The 21,046-nt window shown below is 49.8% G+C and overlaps 1 protein-coding gene across 2 annotated transcripts; it reads right to left on the minus strand.

The window, feature by feature from the left end:
* Positions 1-13,870: 13,870 nt before the first annotated feature.
* Positions 13,871-20,076, minus strand: COQ7 (coenzyme Q7, hydroxylase). 2 transcript variants are annotated; one of them, XM_090024477.1, is made up of 6 exons: positions 19,922-20,073; positions 19,826-19,879; positions 17,401-17,515; positions 17,178-17,317; positions 16,148-16,216; positions 13,871-15,503 (listed from the first exon to the last, which is right to left on the minus strand). In XM_090024477.1, exons 1-6 carry the CDS (start codon positions 20,045-20,047, stop codon positions 15,426-15,428), a joined length of 582 nt encoding a protein of 193 aa, XP_089880603.1. In that variant the 5' UTR covers positions 20,048-20,073; the 3' UTR covers positions 13,871-15,425. The 2 variants fall into 2 exon arrangements, with proteins under 2 accessions (XP_089880603.1, XP_089880602.1); XM_090024476.1 differs by having other exon boundaries at positions 19,826-20,076.
* Positions 20,077-21,046: the final 970 nt, after the last annotated feature.

Below are 21,046 nucleotides of genomic sequence, written 5' to 3' on the forward strand. Positions count from 1 at the left end.
TGCCCTGGAATAGCTGCTATCACAGAAACCGAGCAGAAAGAAGTGACAAGCTGACAGCTCTTGTAATTGAAAACATACATTTCGGCTACTATAGAAGCCTATGAGTTACCTATCTATCTTCCCAGGTGCCAGCACAATAATAGAAGACTATTGACGTAAGTGTGTGATGGGAGAGAGAGCCTCATTAATTGCTAATCATTCACTTGATTCATTTCCACGCTTTTGCCCCATGCCTGTGTTTCAGCTACTAAGATGAATAAGCATAATCTCCTTTACACTTTGGACATTTTAAGTCCTGCTGTTCTTTGACCAGGAGAGAAAGGCCAAGTTGCCTCAAAAGCTGTGAACCTGGACCTCATTGTGTTTTACAACTTAAATTCTCTTGCCTGTAAAGTTGGGAGTTTTGCATTAACAACATGATCACACTGAAAAAGTGATTGTTATGTGCTATTAAAGAGCAAAAGTACTCTTGAAAATGATCATGCTATTTCTACGGTTTACTTCCACAATCCAGATTTTTAGCTCCTATAGCCTGATTCTGCAGTGCAGCTAATCCAAATTGTAATCACCAGAGCTGTTCCATTGACTTTACATGTCTTCCACGCACTCAAAGTTAGATTCAGGCTTAGGCACCTTCCTGTTATCCCAACCCCTTCCACCTGTTCATCTACAGTAAGGTTAGTTTCCTGGCTGCTGGTTACAGGGCAAGACCCCTGCACCATGTCACACTGCCCTTGAGCTCACATTTACAAATAAGGATTTACTGCCTGCTGAGCAACACAAAGAGAGAGATTCAGTGGCTGGCCTTTGACATCACCAGTAAAAGAGGCAGGTTTTAATAATGGAATGTGACCTTTGCTAAACATACGCAGAGGCCACACACAGAGATGAATACCATGAAACCTGCAACTCCTTCAGCATGAGGGGATGTGCGGTGACATCATGAAAGAGAAAAAGCAGCAGTATGACCTCAGCATTCGGACACTGGTTCAGAGAACCTAGTGCTTTGTATTCTCCTCTCTCGGGAGCTGTGTGACAGCCTTTGAGGCTTGTTCTTTTCTCATCATGGGAGAGAGGAGTGGACACATCAATCAGACGGGAGACATTTGCTGTGAAATAAATAGAGGTGAGCATTTAAGAAGTCTAAAGGATTCTAGGGGAGATTTTAAAGTGGGAGGAGAGTAAACAGTGCAATGAGCAACGGAGAGGCTCCAGTTAAAAGTATCAACAAGAGCATCTAATAAAACATAATACAATATTGGTAAAGGTGGATGATTATTACAAAGCAAGGTAAACCTCATGAGCATTATCCACATGAACTAGTTTATTATTTCTGTAGGATCAGGCTCTAATATCCTTACCCAGTTCAAACAGCACCTCTTCCAAAGAATCAGTACACCGACCTTCATAGTAACATTCTCCTTCTCCTCCATACGAGTAAGGGAGTCACAATGTCACGCTTACTCTTTTAAATTCTGAATCACAATAAAGATGTTTGCACTGAAATGCCAAGTTAGCAGCAGCGGGCGTTTCACAAGTCTCTAAATCAATGGATTCAGACAAATTAGGCAGGTACTAAGAAAGGACATTTGCAATGATACCATGAAGTCACCTTGAACCATCCTGTGAGAGTGATTTGTTTGTAGGCATAAATCCACCTCTGCAAGGATGCCTAATTTTTGAGAAACCAAATGAAAGAACAAGGAAAACTCCATAATGAGTCATCAGGATATTTACTGTATCCCAGCTTCAAATACTGAGACCAGGATAAATAGGATTTAAGTCATTTTCCATTGCATTTAATTTCAGTCTCCTTGTGAGAGCAAACACATTTCTATCCCTTTACTATTTTAGCCATTTGCCAACATTGACCGTCACTGGCATCCGTGCGGCTGCCTTCAAACCACTAATTCGGAAGCAATTTATGACAGTTTGCCAGAAAGCAGCTGGTGGCCCTCATGCAGAGAAAGCACCCTGTATAATTCATTTCTCCCTCACCCCTGCCTAAAAGCTGAGCAGCTGCTGACAGCCAGGTTTATCAGTGGCATCACAAAGAATACAATTGCATTTACAGTGCTAGAAACTGTGTTTCTTATTATTAGTCTAGAAAAGGTACCCCAAACAGCATAAAAACATGGACTGGGGGGCTGGGAATAACACTTCATGAGCCTGACTGCTCCATCAGGCCAACAAATCTACATATCCCAGGCACCCCTCACACAACTCCTTTACCTGCAAGCTGTTGTGCAGCAAATACCATAAAGGAAGGAAACTATTAGCAGGAACGTCAGAGTCTACAGCAAACAAGGTGGGCAGCAATGAGTCTGTTATTCACTAGTTGCTTGTTTGCTGTATTGATTTGGTGGTCCTCCACCTACCCGAGCAGCTAGACACTTATTTATACAAGGCCAGATTGCTGCCTTCCACTGAAAAAATCTCCTGGAAGGGCCAAGGTAGCAGACAAAAGCTCTGAGGCTTCTCAAAAAGTTTTCTTTGACCTGTTCACTCTGGACAGACATATTTAAGATGCTGTGGCATCTGAAGCCTGCAGCCCCTGAATCGTGGGGATCTACTGTTTGTGCCATGATAGGAGTCACCTTGCAGGGGGGAGCTCATGGCTCTTCCACAACTTTCATTCCTGGGAGCCCAGTGCCATTTCTTGAGACATTAAATAGCTGGGGAAGGGATGCAGTGTGGTAATGCAACCGTGAAGTAGGTTTATCCACAAAAAGTCAGAAAAACAAGTATGATACCATGGAAAATAGCACCTTCCCCAGTCCACGACCAGCTAAACTTCACTCCGCACCCCTGTGGTGTTCCCCAAGTACAAGCCACTAAAGCACTGGTTCTCAACCCTTTTTGTACCAGGACCCATTTGTAAACAACAGTGGCCAGTCCTGACCCAGCGCCCCTCACTCCTGACCCTCCGCCATGAACACCGCATGCCCCCGGTGAGTGGGGGGAAATGGTAGGAGGGAGCGCAGCAGCAGTGAAGGCACAGCAGCAAGCAGGACCTCCCGCAGAGCCACCAGTGCTGTCAGCAGCGGGGGGATAGGGAGGGGGGCGACCACCCATAGATGCCACCAGCAGCATTGACAGTGGCCAGCAGCAATCGCGGACCACCTGCAGCCGCCGCAGGTGGTGTCAGCAGTGGGGTGGCAAGCAGCAACCACCCACAACCACTTTTAGTATGGGGTGCACCCCTAGGCTCAGGGGATGCACGTGTACCCGCATGCACCCCCTACGCATCGCCTCAAGTGTGTGGGGCAGTGGGTTGGTGTGTGGGGCAGGGAGCATAGAGGGACCCCAAGCAGCCCCCACAGGCTGGGACTCTGCCAGCCTGCAAAGGAAAAGCCATGGTTTGCCATGTTTTTCTCCTTTAAAAGAGAATCCATTTTTAAAGTTTGTTAATCTATTTTGGAAGTTTGCTTATGACCCTTTTATATATGCTTGCAACCTGCTTTTGGGTCGTGAACTACAGGTTGAGAAACACTGCTTTAGAGGACAGCATATGAACAGGACAGAGAAGTATGGAAGAGAAATGGCTAGCATTCCTCATCTTCCAGTGAGAAAGGCGAGGATCATGTAGACAATCACTTCCATGCTTGCAGGCTGGGCTGGCCTGGCCTGGCCTACGGTGGTAACCCAGCTCTTCCTCTGGGAGTACAAGCTCGGTCTGACAACAGCAAACATCAGGCACAGTTTAGGTACGCGAATGCATTTGCCAACAACCTTTGTAGCTCATGAATGTGGCCTATGACAATCTGTGAACACTAAACATTTAGGGATGCACGTGGGAACTGCTCACGTGGGAAAGGCGTGGAGTGTGCTATGTCTGTAAGACACTGAGTGAGTACTTCTCACTTTGCTTCAGTAGAAATTGCACTTTAACAAACTGTTAAGGATCTCCTCATTAGTGGTCAAAGGAGTGTGCAGCTGGCTGTATAGGGAGTAATGGCTGTATAGCCATGGCCCGCTGAGGCAGCTTCACAGGCCTTCTCTTGATGGGGCAAGCCTCTTCAGCGTGCTTGACAACGGTGGTAGAAGACGCCTGGGGAAGCCTTATTTCTAGGTTTGGTGCATGCGGAGGAGAGGAAAGAGGAATGGGGAGGGCTGCACTGCAGAAGTGGTATAGGACATCCACCAAGAAGCCCCAGAGGACTGAAGAGGATAAGTCCTCTAGAAGTCAGTGAGATTCGTGTTTCTTCCTCTGGTGTAATTGCATTGAGTCCGTTCTGACATCCACTGAAGTCAATCCATGACCTTTGGAGCAGGCCTATAACTCTACACAAAGACCTCAAAAAACCTACTTTCATCCTGATGAGCATCAAACTCTGGCTGCTTATGGATACAACTGCGCTGCAAAACTACCATCGCTCTCTTAACCTGAGTTCTTGCTTTATTCCAGAGCGCCACGTGAAAGGCTCCCATCAGGAGTTTGTTAAACGATCAGCCTTCACACATCTCTCCTTGAAACCAGCCTCTATTTTTGGCTGCTCCTTTTTAAGCATTGCTGCTTAGATGACGTGAAAACCCTTTAGGAATTCAACGCAGGCCAAATGCCATAGCTGCAAATCCAGTGACCGAAAACGACCGGGAAATGCTTCATGCGACTGGTCAGTAACTACCCCCTCCCCAAACCCCAATGGAGCACGCGGCACCATGAAGGGTGGGAATGGACACTGTCTCCCTGAACGGAGGAAAATGCTTCCCGGGGGCTGTACAGTGTCACGTTGCTCCCCACACAGCACAAGGTGCCCCTAAGGGGCTTGCCCAAACCCATACTGAAAAAACCATGGTGAAAAGCATAGTTAGAAGATAGGTCTGTCTAGGCCAAGCCTCGTGCTCAGATTATAATGCCTCCCAGCCAAGCCTGGCGCACAGGGGAACCGATCCATCGTGCCACCCGCTAAGAGGGTGCAGCAGGCACTGCCTTACACAATTCCTCCTGCGTGTTGTGGAAGGGGACACAGCAAGCCAGGCGCTAGCTTGTTCCTACGCCTCCCTGCTCCACTCTCCAAGGGAGGTCATAAGGAAGTGGCGTCTGCATGTGTACAGGTGGCCACAGTAGGAGCTCTTTGTATCCTCCTTTCTTCATATGTTCAAACAGGTCCTTATCTTCAGAAAGTCCTCACTCCCTTTTCCAGTTACATAGGAAGCCTCCATTTGTACACATACGTCTTTCAGAAAAGCCAACCAAGATAACCCATCCCTCAGTTAACTAACTATAAACAGAACCAGTGTGGCTGGAGAGAACATCAAACCATGCAAAAAGGATTTACTTGATTGTTTTTCTCCATACTTCTATGGGACTGGATACATATGCCAAACAAGCTAAGACCCTTGTCCTTCCTGCAGTGTTCAAAGTTACAAACACCCCACACAGTACAAGCAGCATAGTAATATATGCAATGAAATGCAGTAATCAAATTCCCCTAGCATTTCGCCCTGGCTCTAATCCAAGGGAAGGCAGTCCGGCGCCCAAGCCAGATCTGATCAGCAATGGACTCCATTTCCCAGCAGCCCCTGCTCTCATGGCTGGGGCTGGTTTCCATGGAGACCCCAGCAGGGTCAGCTGTGGGGCCAGGGTTTCTCTGGAGAGCGGCCCCAGCAGCGCTGCCAGGCAGTAGTGGCGCCAGCCTCTTCCTGGTGGGGGGTAGGGAGGGCTGTGATGCAGGTGGGAGTGAGGTGGGCTTGGCAGGCGGTGGCGGTGGCACTGGGAGGGGTGACTCTGGCAGGCTATGCAGAATTGGGGGTGGCTACAGCCCTCCCAAACTCCCCTCTGGCACCGTCCCTGCTGGCATGGTGCGCAGCACGGCACGGAGCTGCTCCGCAGCCAGCTTGGGCTCTTCTAGCAGTGACAGCATGGTCCAGAGCTGGGGCAGAGCCACGATCTGCAGCCTGCATGCCCCAGGCAGTGGACCACGGCTCTGCTCCAGCTCCTTGCAGCAGTGACAGTGTGGTGCGGAGCCAGGATAAAGCCACAGTCTGCTGCCTGCGCACCCCTGTCTGGGGCATTCGGGCTGCAGATCGCGGCTCTGCCCCAGCTCCAGCCCTGCCGTCACCACTGTGTCACGGGGCGGGACCCTAAGAGCAGCCGTGATTTCTCCTGGCACCCCTACCGTGCCAAGTTGCCCTTTTAGCACCCTCGTTCTCGCCCGCTGCAACTTTGATGGTTCTATAATACTAATGGGAGGCTGCCTTTGCTTGACCCCTTGGACCTGGTGCTCTTCCCCTTCTGGTCCCTGCTCTATATGGATAGATTCTGGTGCACGCAACACTATGGGCGTCGCGTGGCTCCTTCCAACCCTAATACCACGCCCCAAGCCTCTCACTCGTTCTGGACGTTATCTCGTCTATGCACTTTCCTTAGTGGCCCTGTCCAAGGCCTCTGCTCGTATGTTTGCCCTCACCGGGCTCCTTATTGCCGTGTGTGAGGGGGCCGGGACCCTGAGGGGCCCGGCCCGAGCGGGGAATCCCGGAGTTCCGCCCCGCTTCCGGGTCCGGGCCCGGAAGCCGGGTGGGGAACTTAAGGTTTCCCGGAACTGGAACCGCGCCAACGCGGGACCGGCGCGGGGAGATAAAAAGGAACCGCCTACCCTGAGCAGGGGAGGACGGAGGCTCCGGCGGGAGCCTGCCCCGGGAGCTGCGGAGGCAGGTACAGCCGCGCCGCGTGCCACGCGGCGGGAGCCGGCAGCGGCGAGGCCAAGTGCCGGGGAGCCGGCGGCGGCGAAGCCGGGAGCCGGAGGTCCAGAGGCGGCTGGGCCGGGTGCGGTAAAGCCGGAAGCCGGGCGGCAAGGACCAGCGGCAGTGAGGCCGACCGCCGCGAAGCCAGGAGCGGCGCAGCACCAGCCGGCAAGGCCGGAGGCGGCGGAGCCAGGGGGCGCAGCAGGCCCCGAACAGACGGAGGTACAAAAGGGACCGGTGGCCATTGCACCGGAGGAAGCCGGGAAGGGAGGCTGGGTCGGAGGGACCCTCCTCCGGCGGCTGCGGGCCGCTTGGCCGCGGGGAAGACCCGCAGGCAGGGGGGCAGAGTTGTAGTTCCCCCGGGTCGAGAGAGTGAGCCCCTGAGTTAGAGACGCCTCAGGACGAGTGGAGCGATCAGCACCAGGGAGACTAGGTGCTGATAGGACTCCTGGGGAGGGCCCAGCGGTGTGGGGTACCCCCCCCCACTGCGGAGCTAAGACGAAGACAAGGGAGCCCCAACGGAGGCTCCCCACCCGGAGGACCGGACGAGGGTGTAGGGGAGGAGGAGCCCTCAGGACCCCTGGACCTTGGAGGTACTGTACCCACGTGGACCGCCAGCTTCCCGGCAAGGGTGAACCCCATATTTCCATCAAGTCATGGCAGGCGAGAGCGGCGAAGCGGGACGGTCCAACGCGTACCCCTCCTCTCCAGGGGACATCTGGGGATCGGGGTCCCACGGTAAGTGGCACACCCCCATCCCCTCACACCGTACTTGCCCCACTGGGCTACAGTCATACACTCACCCTCACCGGGCTCTATTCATACACCCGCCCAAACCGGACTCTCTAATCTTGTACTTGCCCCACCGGGCTCTAGCCATACGCTGGCCCTCACCGGGCTCCTAATTCCTGTACTTGCCCTCACCGGGCGCTTATTCATACGCTTGCCCTCACCGGGTTCTCTAATCTTGTACTCGCCCTCCCCTGGGGCTTCTCTGTGTACTCGCCCTCTCCAGGGCCTCGCAATCGGCTCGCCCCCTTCTGGGGCTTCTCCCGCACAGACAGTGCCCCTCTGGGGCCTGTTTCTCTGTGCTCACGCGCTCTCACCCGCACTGGGGCCCATCTCCCCATGCTTCCCGCGGTTGGGGCTCAGGTGGCCATAGCCGAGCCTGGCCCCCTGACCCTCCTCATGGGTCTTGCGCCTTGCTCAGGCTCCTCACAATTGGGCTCAGGCGGCCTCAGCCTCACCTGGCCCTCTAGCCCCTTTCTTGGGGCTGGAGTCAGTGCCCCCTGAACGTTGTGCCCTCACTGGGCTTCTTGCTTGCACGCCCCTTCCTAGGGGTCTACCCACACTGGGGCTCCCGCTCACACTGGGGTCTGTCTCGCCCACGCAATCGGGGCTCAGGCGGCCTCGGCCTCACCTGGCCCCTCAACCCCCTTTCTCAGGGTCCTATGCCCTGCTGGGGTTCCTCCCGATACTGCCCCACCAGGCTGGGGTCAGGACACCCCACTAGCTCCTCCCTATGTCACCCACACTGGGCTGGGGTCGGGACACCCCCAAAACGCAGTGCTGCTCTCCAGCGCCGGGAACCCCTCCCACTACTGGGGAGCTCCCATGAGGCTTCCTCCAACCCCTACAGCCTCACCCGGTCTTCCAGTGTTACAATAGCAAACAGAAAACACAAAGCCACGAGCCAACCGGCTGCAACACAAAAGAAGCCTCCCGGCTATAACGTACATTCCACGCCACCCTGGCTATGCTTCCTCCCCGCCGGGGCTCTCGCCACCCCGTACCCCCACGCAGGCGCTCTGCTCGGCTGGCTGCCAGAGAGGAACTGCCTGCTAGGCTTCAGCCTGGGCTTTTTATACACTCCAGGCCCCCTCCTGGTCAGCTGACCAACTACAGTTGCCCCAGCAACCGCACCTGTATCCCTTCATAGGAGCAGGGCACCAGAGTGCCCCTGCGACACACTGCAAGATCCGAGCCCGGCTGCAGAGCAGCTCCATGCCCAGCCACCTGCCCTGCCAGTGCTGCTGGGGCTCGTCTCCAAGGAAACCCTAGCCCCCTGCCATCACAGCGCAGCTGCTGCTGGGGTTTCCATGGAAACTGGCCCCAGCCATGCAGGCAGGGGGCTGCTGGGAAATGGAGTCTGGCCACCACCCAGATCTGCCATTTTGCCCACCCCTGCTCTAATCTCTCAGGTAGCTAACGGGAAGTTTACTTGAGTTGGAATTATGACCTGGTCAGTGTGGAACCCAGTCCGATAAAACACAATTTTCTGTTTAAAATACTTTTTGAAAACAAAACAAAATGATACTTCACAAACTTGTGACTGCTGAAAATAATGCAATGTGCCTACTGATACAGTTACTGCAGTGACAGGGAAAAGACTGAAGATGGGATGGATTCATACAGACAAAAATTGATGGGACAGCAAGAAAAAGATCAAAAGAATTGATTAAAAGGAAGAAAGATATTCCCATGCTGAAGCCATGTAAATTGCAAACAGTGTCAAATAATTTAAAAATTACAACTTTGGAGTTTCCATCAAGTAAAAAGGCGTCCTTGCTGTGATTTCTTTATCTGGAAAGATTAACAGAATGAGTCCCTCATATACATCAAACAAGGTATGAATACTTCTAATTGCTGTTTCTCAACTCTTACAGATTTGGAGTGCCCTTCAGCATCTCACAAATCAAACAAACCCCTTTGTGAGGCACAATAAAATTAAGGGAAAGCAGGAGGCAGATACAACTAACATTGTCCCGCTTGGAGAAAATAGAAAATAACTGGCTGTGATTTCATGCGAGTTGCTGACAGCATCTTCTGAGTTGCAAACGAAGTTAAGGGAGGCTGGGTTCTCAGCCGGTATAAACCACAAAGCTGCATCAAAGTTGGGGGAGTCACAGATATTTACAGGAGCTAAGCATCCAGCCTGTTCTACTCAGTTTTTCCAGATAACCCCCCACTGTCGGTCTGACCACATGCACCAAAGGAGAGGTTGGGTCCATGTTACAAATGTCTGCTTGTACGGCTTAGTTGGTCATGGCATGAAAAAGAGCAATCCCGGACTACTGGAGCCATGCCTGTAGCAATCTACAGCCTCCCTCCTCAGCACCACCACCCCCCGCAACGATTGAGGGAGAAATAGGAGGAGGCTCTACATTACTATAGGTCGTATTTCCCAAAATCGTAATTATAGTTCTGATGGGTTGCTGTGTCCTGGAAAGACATTTGTACTTGTACTTAGCATGTTTACAGAGGGCCTTACAATTTCAGTAGACGATTCAGAGGTATCTTGCTTTGTGATTCATGAGAACTGTCCTACCAAACCATCCGATGAGAAACGATGGCCAGCCACCCAGACTGAGGCCTTGAAAAAAATAAATCCTCCTTCCTCTTTTTCTGACATTTGCGTTTTGGAGATACCTGAACTAATCCAAATTCCTTTTGCTCTGTCAACAAAGGATGAGCCAGGACACTTGAGCATATATGGTACAACAGGATTATGTAGTGCACAAGATAGGTTTACAGATCTGTTTGGCCTCTGCTTGCCAGAGGCAGGCTGGACAGCCGACAATAGTCAACTCCTTCTTATGGCTGGGAAACACAAAGAAAATGAAAATAGCATCCTTGTAGCAGCTATCTAATTATCACAAAATCCACACCGAGGCACAAATCAAATTAAGTGATCTGGGCCCACCCAGTACCATCCCTCACCATTAGTTACAGCCATAGTATAACACCCTCAACAGGTTTCAATAAGAACAGGAATGCAGGGTATAGCTCTTCACCTCCTTACACTGGTCAAAATGAGAATAACATCAAAGCAAATGGAGACGTACAGGTCTCAGAAGCTGGGCCCATAGTTCTCAGGCCCACGCTCCTCACAGCACTGATGCAAGCATTCCCTTCTAATATCTAGACAGAGCAAATCCTACTATAGGACATAATGTGTTCGGTGAATAACCTGCTGTTTACTCTGAGCTATGTTTACTATTCAAGCTTACATCTGGAGAAATAATTTTACTGTCTGAGAGCCTAGACAGCAATGTTCTTTGATATTGTGTTAAACTGAACGTAGTATATTAGTTTCAGCCATTCATGACAACAGTGGTGGTGTGAATGTTTCCACTGTTAGTATAAAGTCTGTCTTTGCCCACGTCTGTACTAAGTTTCCTGCCCTTTGTTCTTTCCAGCCTTCAGCCAACCACAATGTGTTAAAAGTGAGATTTGTCTCAAAAATGTTTGCACACTGCAAAGTTAGAGAGAAATGGCCTCAGAGGCCACCCACACCTTGCCCCCCTCATTCCAAGAACACAGGGCTCTCTCTTTCTGGAAAACATTTGTTCGAGAAAAAGTTGTTTGGAGTCCCACTTCCATTCAGAATATCAGACTTAGAAAATAATAATACCCTGGTCTTATGAAGGCACCAAAAATGCCTGTCTAGCATGAAATCCTGACAAAATGGCTGAGACCAGGACAGTTGAACTCAGGGGAGGCATGGATTTATATTATAAAACTTTTCCCTCCCTAAATCCTCAGCTTTGATTGAATGCTTACCTTCCTTTTCATGCAGCAATGTCTAAATGCTGCTCTGTGAAGATCTTGCTATCTTGTGTTTACAGGCTTTCCAGAAAAACATTCACCCTTGTGACCATTTTGTAAAGCCGCATTTCTTTCTTTTTTAGCTCATTTGGTGCATGCATGCAACACTAAGCTTTTGATCCTTCAGATCCTTTTGGACCTCTTCATATATTTACAGGTACATTTTTGGCTTTACATCTTAGCAAATTCCATTCTCTCTTTATAGTGAAAGATCTATTATTGCAACAGTGAAAAAAAAATCATGTCTGAAATATCTTTTAACAAAGATCATTGGATCAACGTAACAACTGACAGCAAAAGCAGGATCATACTTTCACAAAGTGCATTTCAACAGTTATTTAATCATATGAATCCAATCCTACTTTCCACAAAGCTGGGCTTTGCAACCTGTCTAGAAGATGAGCAAGTCTGGGGCTTTGGCGGATCAAGAGGAGAATGAATTCCACAGCTTTGACTAGCGAAAGAACCACCTTTGATTTGAAGAACTTCTTTTTTTGAACAAGTTTCAGAAACAGTACAGATTAATCTCTTGCATAGATTTTTTATGCCAAGTTTTAATAAGAAATTAATTTTTACTGATGAGTTACATGCTCATGGTAAGACAGGATTTATGCTAGTAATACTGACGCCACGTTAACAGTAACTCTATGAGCAGCCCTACTAACTCTTCCTCAGTTTCTGATTCTGTCCTTCTCAGTAAAGTCATGGAGAAAATGCTACTCCACAGTTACAGAGCCAGGTTTTCAGTAAGTTTCTCTTGCTGTTGTGTCTTAAGGAAATATTGCCGGAAGAATAAATATTTTGACATACTACAAGCTTTAATGTGGCAAACTGGCTAAATAGAATCTATATTAAACAGCAAGGATGAAAGTAATATTAACAAAGCTAACTCTGAAGTGGCAGCATCCACTGCTACTCAAAATGGCACTGCCGCTTTGAGCGGTGACAGAGCACACTGTCTACGTAGCACCTTTTAAGTATGGAAATTGGTTAAGGGAAAAGATCTGTGCTTTCCTCTTCATCTTCATTCTGCTTACAACACTGTTGGTAGGATTTTACATCAACCACCCCAGGATAATAAAAAAAATGCATTCCCCACCTTTAAACATGTCCTAACCCAAAACCTTAACAGCATCTTCATGAACCTTAATATCAGTAGTACCAAACAAGTCAACACATCTTACTGACATATACATCCCAGGTACCTGGAAATTATTCTGTGTAGCAATGGCCACGAAAAAAGGGCAGAAAGTGCTTTAAGCTGAAGGGCACTGGCAACTGCCTGGCTTGAAGTCCACTGTTTCTTTTACTATAGGATAAGACTGGTGAGTACTTACCATTTAAGTAAAGCAAGATAAGAAGATCCACATCACACTCCTATTCTTTAGTAGCTAAGGGCCATTAACTGCCTCAATTCCAGTGCTCTGGAAAGGGAGTTGGAAAGGGCCGTAGTTCTGCTTTATTTATATACTTGAAATATATCAAATGGATTATTGCGTTGTCTGGACTATCCTTTTCTGTCATCACAAGCCCTAATAGAGTATACAGTACACACAATGGCTGCGTCCAGACAAGCATGCACGTGCCTCTTGCCCCACCTCAAATCCCTTTGAGGCAGGGCAAGAGGCATGTGCGGGAATGAAAAAAATGCTCCCTGCACTGCAGGTTTGCAGTGCGGGGAGAAAATTAGACCCCTGGATATCCAGGGGTCTAAAAAACCGCTCCGCAATAGAGCGGAGCAAGGCACGGTTCCAGACTGTGCCTGGAGCCGGCAGGGGGTTGGTCCTCCAAGAGACGCTCTGGTTTTGGCCAGAGCCTCTCTTTGGTGCTCTGGCTGCCCCGGCACTGTCCAAGGTAAGGGGGAGGGGTGGGGGGGGGGTGAGGGGTGGCAGGGAGATGTGGGGCCCTGGGCTGCTCATGCTGCCTGGCCTGGCCCAGTGCACGGGGACTGCGCAGAGCCGAGCCAGGTCCTGTTGGCCCTGGGGCTGCTTCTGCTGCCCGGCCTGGCCAGGCAACACTAGCAGCCCCAAGGGTGGCAGAACCCAACTGGGCCTGGCACGCAGTCCCCATGTGCTGCTCTGGGTCCTGCCACCAGGAGATGGGCCCGGCTGGGTGGCAGGAGCAGCCCCAGGGCCGGATGGACCCAACTGGGCTTGGTGCATGGTCCCCCTGCTGCTGCTTTCAAAGATCAGTTACAGGTGCTGGGGGTGGGGGCTGGGGCCCTCCAGGGTGCCTGGGACCCTGGGCAGGGGCCTGGGGACCTGTGGGGGAAAGGGGCTGTGGCCCTCCAGGGGCAAGCTGGGGCCCTGTGGGTGGGGGGGCACATTCCATGTGCTGGGGGGGGGCTGGACCCTGTGTGGGCCTGGGGACCTAACCCCTCCTAAGCAGCCCCCCCACAAGGTCCCCCACTCCCACAGTCCCCCCAGCAAATCGCCCCACACCTACCCACACAGCCACCCACACATACCCACCCACCTTCCCCCACACCCCTTCTCACCCCCTTCCTGCAAACACCACATCCCCCCCATCACACACCCATCATGTGTTAAGAAAACAAAAAGTACACATGAACACATACAGGTATTCAGAATTTATTTTGTCATGATGATAGAGACACTGGTAGGCTTCCAAATTGCTTTAACATTGTAAATATACACATAAAGCATTACCCAACTGATTGCTGTCTCTCTCTATATTGGGTGTGGGTGTAGAGTGGTTTTTTGTCTTAACAGTGGAAGAACATGGATTTTGGGGTATTTTTAAAAATGGATTTGGGATGCTGTTGCAGCAGTCCAGCTGGCACAAGGGGTAATGTCCCCAGGTACCAAGTGGCCAGGCCCCAGAAGCTCCTGAAAGTGAGTAGCCCTGAGCTGCTTGCCAGGGCAGCATTTTGTATGGATAGGGCCAGGACAGGGCAGCTTTTTACACTGCTGGGGAGAGCACAGGTGCTGGCTTCGGGCTCTAGCTCCCCCTGGCTGCAGATCCCGGAGGAGCCAGGCAGGGCTATTTTGCCCCAAGTGGCACAATTTGCTCCACAACAAAGCGCATGTCCGAGCACATACAGTGAGGCAAAAAGCCCCAGCTCAAATTTGCACTGCTTCTATTTGAGCTGCTGCAAGCACATGTGCCTGCATGTGTGGACGCACCCAACGGTTGAAATTTTATCTGCCTAATTTAAATTGCTCCATGCCAGGCTGGTACAGTTTGGGCAACCCTCTGTCCCTGCCCTGAGAAAGTCAGTGTGCCAGGTGTAGCTGGTGAACTCAGACTGGTGGGGTGGGTGGAGCATCCCATGGGAGTGGGGGGGAGGTTGCAGCCAGCCAGGAGCTGGGGGGGAGGGGGGAAGGGGACATTGCAGCCCCCACCCCCGGCCAGACTGCCTGGCTAGCTGGAACACCCCCGTTTGCAAGCTCCACCCGCCTCACCAGTCTGAGTTCACCAACCGTGCCTGCAGCATACCCTTATTCATTCAGTGCTAAAGAAATCCAGGTAGGAAAGAGGCCCACGGAGAGCTAAGACACTGAGAAGATATTGGGTACAATCATCCAGGTGTGCTGTGTTGCTGTCTCTACCTGCTTCTCAATAAATCACAAAGAGCCCACATTGACAACAAACTCATACTGCTGAAAGGGAGCAAGTACCTCAAAGTTTGGGCCAGCAAAAATACAAGATTGCAAGCAGTCATTTTAACAATGACAACAGAGGTCTGCAATAATCAACCTTCACTCAGGGTAGAATGGAGAGAAATATTCTTACCAATCTTTCATTTACTTACCCTGAAAATGAACACTCAGAAAATAGTCAGTGCTAAATGTATTTTTTTTTTCAAATTAAATTGGGGGATTCCCCCTATTTTTAAAGTCTGTACTAGTACAAAGACTAATATGCATAGGCTTTACTGCCACCTTGTGAATACTTGAAAAACCAGCAGCTTTAAAAACAAGACATTGTATTTCACTTTAGAATTAGTCCATATGGACCTGTGCTTGCTGGACAAGATACTACTTAATGTGAGTAAAAATGGCAGAACTAGACCCTTTATGAAAGAATACAAAACAACTATATAAAATGTCTAGTCACAATCCACTGGTTTTGTCTTGATTTATTACCATCTTCTTCAAAAAAGAGCACTAAATTCTTTCTGATAAAAATATTGCAGCTCTACATCCAACTTGTATAGCAATCTTTAAAAGTGAATAAGCCGGTGCCTAGAAAACAAAGAAAGACTCTTCAGTAAGCCATGTAGTGTATACCAAAAAAAAAAAAAGTGTGTTGTATCATCCCAGTAGCTGCATACTGCAATTTCCTCACACAACTATGACTGGGGGGTGGGGGGTGCAAAAAGGGGAAACTAGAGGGGCCACCCAAAGTTCCTGGCATGTTAAGTTTTCCCTCCTTAATAAATATGGCTAAGTGGTATTCGGAATACAGGAGGATGTCTGTACCCTAAAGATGGAAAGGAATAAACAGTATTTTGCACACACATCAATCTGATCTTTTCAGCTATGTAGTATTTGAATTTTCTTAAATGCAACAGCATATCTGAGCGTACTGCATTAACCATGAAAATTGGCATTTGATAGCAGCACGCCTGGATTCTAACGGATACTATCAAGTTACTGAAAGAAACTGAAAATTTCAGTATGAAAATAAAATCCAACATCATTTAATATCCTACGGAAGAGTTTTTCAGTGTCACCTTAGATCTATGTCCAAAAAACAAAACAAAACAAAAACACAGAGTGAAGAATTTCATGGTATGTACTACTATTTTCTACCCATCCTCTACATTTTCATTAGAGCACTAGATGCACTCACACACACTACTGAGCTAATAATGCTCTAAACCTACCAATTCTGCATTGTGGTCAAGCCCCATGTCATGATGTTCCAGCTCTTCATCCCGGAACTGTTTTATAATCTTTAAAAAAGATGTATATACACAGCAGATTAGTACCAATAGTCTTTATACAGGTTTCATCCAGATTATACTATACCATAAATTTCTGGCCAAACCACCACCACTTAAGGAATAATAAATCTGAGGATAAGATCTTTTGGCAGCTGAATGCTTTTGAGGAACACCCTGTCCTACAGTTTCCAATGAGACGAACCCAGAGCTATACAGTACAAGGCAGAAGCTTCTAAAACAGAGGTAGGCAAGCCCCCAACATACATACCGGAGTGAAGGCATTTTTGCTTGGCATGCATGCCTCAGAGGAGACAGCAGGGGGAGTCACAAGGGGCCTGATCTTCGTTGTGGCAGTGCAGCCCTGGCCCCTTCCCTGTCATCTGCCAGGGAGGCACATGTGCACCTGCTGCAGGTAACGAGCTGGACAGGGAGTCAATGGACCCCAGTGCAACTGCTTGCAGCCTCCCTGCCACCAGCTGCGAGCAGCCTGGTCTCCATGGTGGATGGCAGAGAATGCGTGCCTCAGTGAGGACAGTGGGGAATGCATCAGGGCTGCATTATTACAAGGATCAGTCCCCTTGTAGCTCCCTCACTGTCTGCCGCTGGCACGTCAACAACATCATACAAGTCAAGGTTGCAGGTGTTTTTGGCACTGTGCCCAAAAACACTGCTGACCCCTGTTCTAAAATAACCAACTTCATGCAATTTTTAGAGCCACGGAGAAATCGTGTGGGCTCCCAAACTGAATTCAAATACATTTAAATTTAAACGTATTTCAAATAGAAAACTTCTATCTTTAAACGACAAAAAGGGTCATCTTTCTGCCTAAGTGTTAGGCAAAAATATTTTAAACTCTGACACAAAATAATCTGCTGTAAATCCTACTATAGTATCCATGTCATTTTAAAAATAAACTCTCAAAACATGGCCAGAGAATGTGTTAAACAATCTTTAAAGTGTAGTCAGATACCAGTAATAATTCTTTGCATTTTTCTGGATCCTCCTCCATTAGTTTCCTGATTTGATTATTATAATGATGGGATATGCTCTCTTCCACTGCCACAGTACAGGCCATGGCACTTTCTTTTCCAAGTAAAGCTGTTCCAGCACCTGTGATTATGAAAAAAATTAAAGTTAAACAATTCACTCCAGATCTACATTATTAATAGCCAATGTCAACAACATGAGCTCACCTAAAGCAAACCCAGCAATATTCCAAAACGGCAATAAAACAGTGGGTCGAACTCTATAGGCAATCATTAACTCATTAAACTTCTTCAGGTGCTCCTTTTCTTGATTCCACATGTGCTGCAACAGAAGGGAAATTGTAAGTTTTATTTATGTTTATGCTTTCCTGCAATGTAGCTATAAATGCATAGGAAGATGCACTGGATTTTAACCTTAGCTCATATTACTTGTAACTGACCTTTAAAAGTGTTCTAGAAAATAAGTTATTTTTGAATTGGGATTATTTTTCTCCGATGTAAAAAGAAAATGCATATGTATGCACATGGGTAATATTTCCCTTCAATCCCCTTAATTTTACATTAGGAATTCCTGTCCTGTCTAACTTGGAAAGTTCCATGATTGAAAAATTAGGAAATGATGAGAGCAGAAGAAAAAAGCCAATCTGTTAGTTGTTCTAAACTGCTGTTTAAATTTCATACTTGACAATTTAGGTAATGGATTATGACCATTTTACATCATTTTTCCTTCCCTTTATTTAAAAAAAAAAAAAAGCCTTATTTTGAGTCTGAACCTCATACCTACAACAATGGGAAGAACTGTATGGCAATGATTCCCTTCATCCAGTCAGATAACTATTGTATTATGTCAGAAACATATTCTGCAATTAAAAGAGCTAGCACATTGTTTACTACTTAAACACCTGGCCTTGGGACACCAAGGGCGCATACAGACATTTGGTTCCCTGGGGAGAAGTAGCAGCAATACACCTAGCACCACTGCTTCTTGTCGCTGGGGAACGCCCATGCCACACATGTTTTGGAGCATGGCAAGTTACCTCAAGTGGGGTAGGGGAGGCTGGGGCCAACACTGTGCTGGCCCTAACAGCCTTACCTGGGTCCATGGGGCCTCCTGGGGCTGCAGCTGCGGTGACTGTGCCACATGGAGCCTGGCTGGCAGTGGAGCGTGGCACTGGGCAGGCTGGTTCTGTTTTTTAGCAGTTTGCGCTGGCCAATTGTGCATTGCTCCAGGGTTTTTTTTGCATTGCCACATACTGCAAGACCATGCTCATCTGGACATGCCCTAAAAGGTTATGCACTTTCCCAGAACATGCATTTAACTGAACTCAGTGTAAAAAACACTAAGTAACTGCAGGAACAGCTTGCTCCAAGCTTTTGGCACCTTTGAATTAAAGTTTTGTTTTCTAGAGTGCCTCTTGCTTCAAACACAGAGGTGGGCAAAATACAGCCCCTGGGGGGCAGCCCAGGTGATGGCACGTGTGGCTGGTCCTGCTGCCTCTGGGTATGGGGTGCTGCCTAGCGCAAAGCACAGCTTGCCATATCCCCACACACAACTCTCAGGTATCCCAGGAGCTGTAGTCTGCACGGGCAAGTGGCACAGGAACAGCAGGGGTGGTACAGCTGCTGGACTTGGTTTCCCAGCAGCCCCCAGAGCCACAGCTCCTTCCGGCTGCCGCCACCAGTGTCTCTGTCAGCACCAACGCCAAACCTGACCCTGCTACCCGGACACCCCAGCCTGTCCACCACACCCACCGCCAGGCATCAGACAGAGCAGGAGGGCAGGGTCTCCATGGAGAGCAGCCCAAGACCCTCATAGGCTAGGCATGCTCAGCTTGGCAAATGGGACATGGCTACAGGCAAGCAGGAGAGGTGGGCAGGGCCAGGAACGCGGGGTGGTGCGGCCTGGGGCAGAGTCACAGTCCATTCCTTGCGCTTCCCTGCAATGGGTGCCAGTTCTACGACAGGAGCCGGCTGCTGCCTGCAGAACCAGTACCTGTCACAGGGATACGCAGTAAGCAGATTGTGGCTCTGCCCCGGGCCCCAGTCATCCTGCTCCCTGCTCACCTGTGGTCCCATCCCATCTGCCAGCTACCTGCAGGAGTCCCAGGCCGGTCTCCCTGGAGATGCCCCCACCCACCTGCTCTGTCCAGAGCCCGGCAGTGGGTGCAGGGTGGACAGAGCTGGACAGGAATAACTGGTATCTCCAAGGCAGCCACTGGGAGGGAGGCGGCAGGGGCTGAGCCCAGGACCACTCCCCTGCCCTCAGCAGCTCCCCGAAACTCCTTAAGTGGCTCTTCGGCCCAAATAATTGCCCACCCCTGCTCCAACACCAGCCTTGACATTTGACAGAATACAGTCCTTTTCTCAGCTGCTTTAAAAGGTTCAAACAGCTTCTGCTCCGTTTCAGCCATCACGGTGTTAACGAAAGAGCAGTTACATTACAGAGTACAGAGCGAGGCGAGCAGCTTCAAGCAGCTGACACGCACAGTCTGTGACACTGTAAGCAACAGGCCACAAACGGGGACCACTGCTGCCACACAGGCCGGGCTGAGACGGTGCCGCACGAGAGGGCCGCCCTGGACGTGACTCCGCGGCCCCACAACGACCCGCCGCCCCGCCCCCGCGCACGGACCTGGATAAGGGGCCCCACCGCCGTCCGGCGCAGCACGGCCATCTGTCCCGCGTAGATGCGGGTGGCCCCGAACTCCCCCGCGTGGTCCACCCGCACGATGCGGTCCAGCAGCTGCTTGCTCAGCCCGCCCAAGGCCGCGCCGGTACTGCGGAGCCTCGGGGCACCCGACCCGCCGCCGAGGCGCCGGCAGCCGGGCCGCAACCCCCGCAGGGCCGCCTCCATCCCGCCAGCCGCGGCGCGCAGTGATGACGCACTTCGCACGCCGGCTCGGCCTCAGCCCCTCTCCCCCGTCCCGCCCCCGCACCGTTGCGATTGGCTGCCCGGCTCCCTTCGCCCGCTCCCCACTGGTGGAGAGCACTGTCAGTCGCAGGTGAGCGTCTCTGCGGCTGCCATGGAGACCGGGACGGCTCTCAAGCGACAGAGCCCGAGTCCCTCCCGCAGGGCGCCTCCCGTGGCGGGAACCGGTGCTGCCCGCCCGCCAGGCCTGTCCCTCCTGCTCCAGCCTGAGTTTGTTTTATTTATTTACGTATTGTTATTATTATTTCGATTTGTTTTTATTTATTATTATTTTATATTTATTGTTGTTGTTATTTATTTTAGGTGTTTTTTATTTATAATTATTAATATGTTTCGTGCTCCAGGTCAAATCAGCCAAATCAGTTTCAGGTCATGATGACTGAGCGAAACTCAGCTGTTCCAGAAACTGCACAGATCAAGCAGGCATCAGTGGATCTAAACACCTTGTGCAGCTACAGCCGGCGACCATCTTCTGTCCCAGGCTCTCACCCTGCAGTGCCAGGTCATGACACGCTGAGGCCCTAAGCTATGTCCAATTTAAGAGGCCCCATACGATAAAAATAATCCAATGTATGTATATTTTTGTCATATTAGAAAAAAAAAATGTCCGTATTTAAAGGGTCATTTTCCCATATTTCGTTTATCTCCTGTATTTACCAGTTGAGTATTATAAAACTTGATACTGAGTCAGGTTTTTTTCTTATTTGATGGCCCCTCATATCGTGAGGCCCTAAACTGTAAGTAGCTTAAACCTAAATCCAGCACTGCATCCTACTCCCAAATCCATTGGAAGGCATCCTATATGCAGGCCTAAGCCCGGAGGACTTGGGATTCGGATGCCCCCACTTGATCTTAGCCCAGAGGCCAAGACACTTGATCTGAGCCAAAGTTTAAACCCACCCGCCGGGCTGGGCCCAGCATCTC

This window comes from Crocodylus siamensis, chromosome 12 (assembly GCF_052110815.1).
Source record: "Crocodylus siamensis isolate JL-2025a chromosome 12, ASM5211081v1, whole genome shotgun sequence".
NCBI lineage: Eukaryota > Metazoa > Chordata > Crocodylia > Crocodylidae > Crocodylus > Crocodylus siamensis.

What these genes read in the sequence shown, in the direction of transcription:
- COQ7 (XM_090024476.1), bottom strand. Translation starts at nt 20,047, where the DNA reads ATGGAGGCGGCCCTGCGGGGGTTGCGGCCCGGCTGCCGGCGCCTCGGC. An exon ending in CGGTGGGGCCCCTTATCCAG is followed by an intron (nt 17,516 to 19,825) that starts GTCCGTGCGCGG and finishes CTTCTGTTGCAG; the next exon opens with CACATGTGGAATCAAGAAAA. An exon ending in TATTGCTGGGTTTGCTTTAG is followed by an intron (nt 17,318 to 17,400) that starts GTGAGCTCATGT and finishes TCATAATCACAG; the next exon opens with GTGCTGGAACAGCTTTACTT.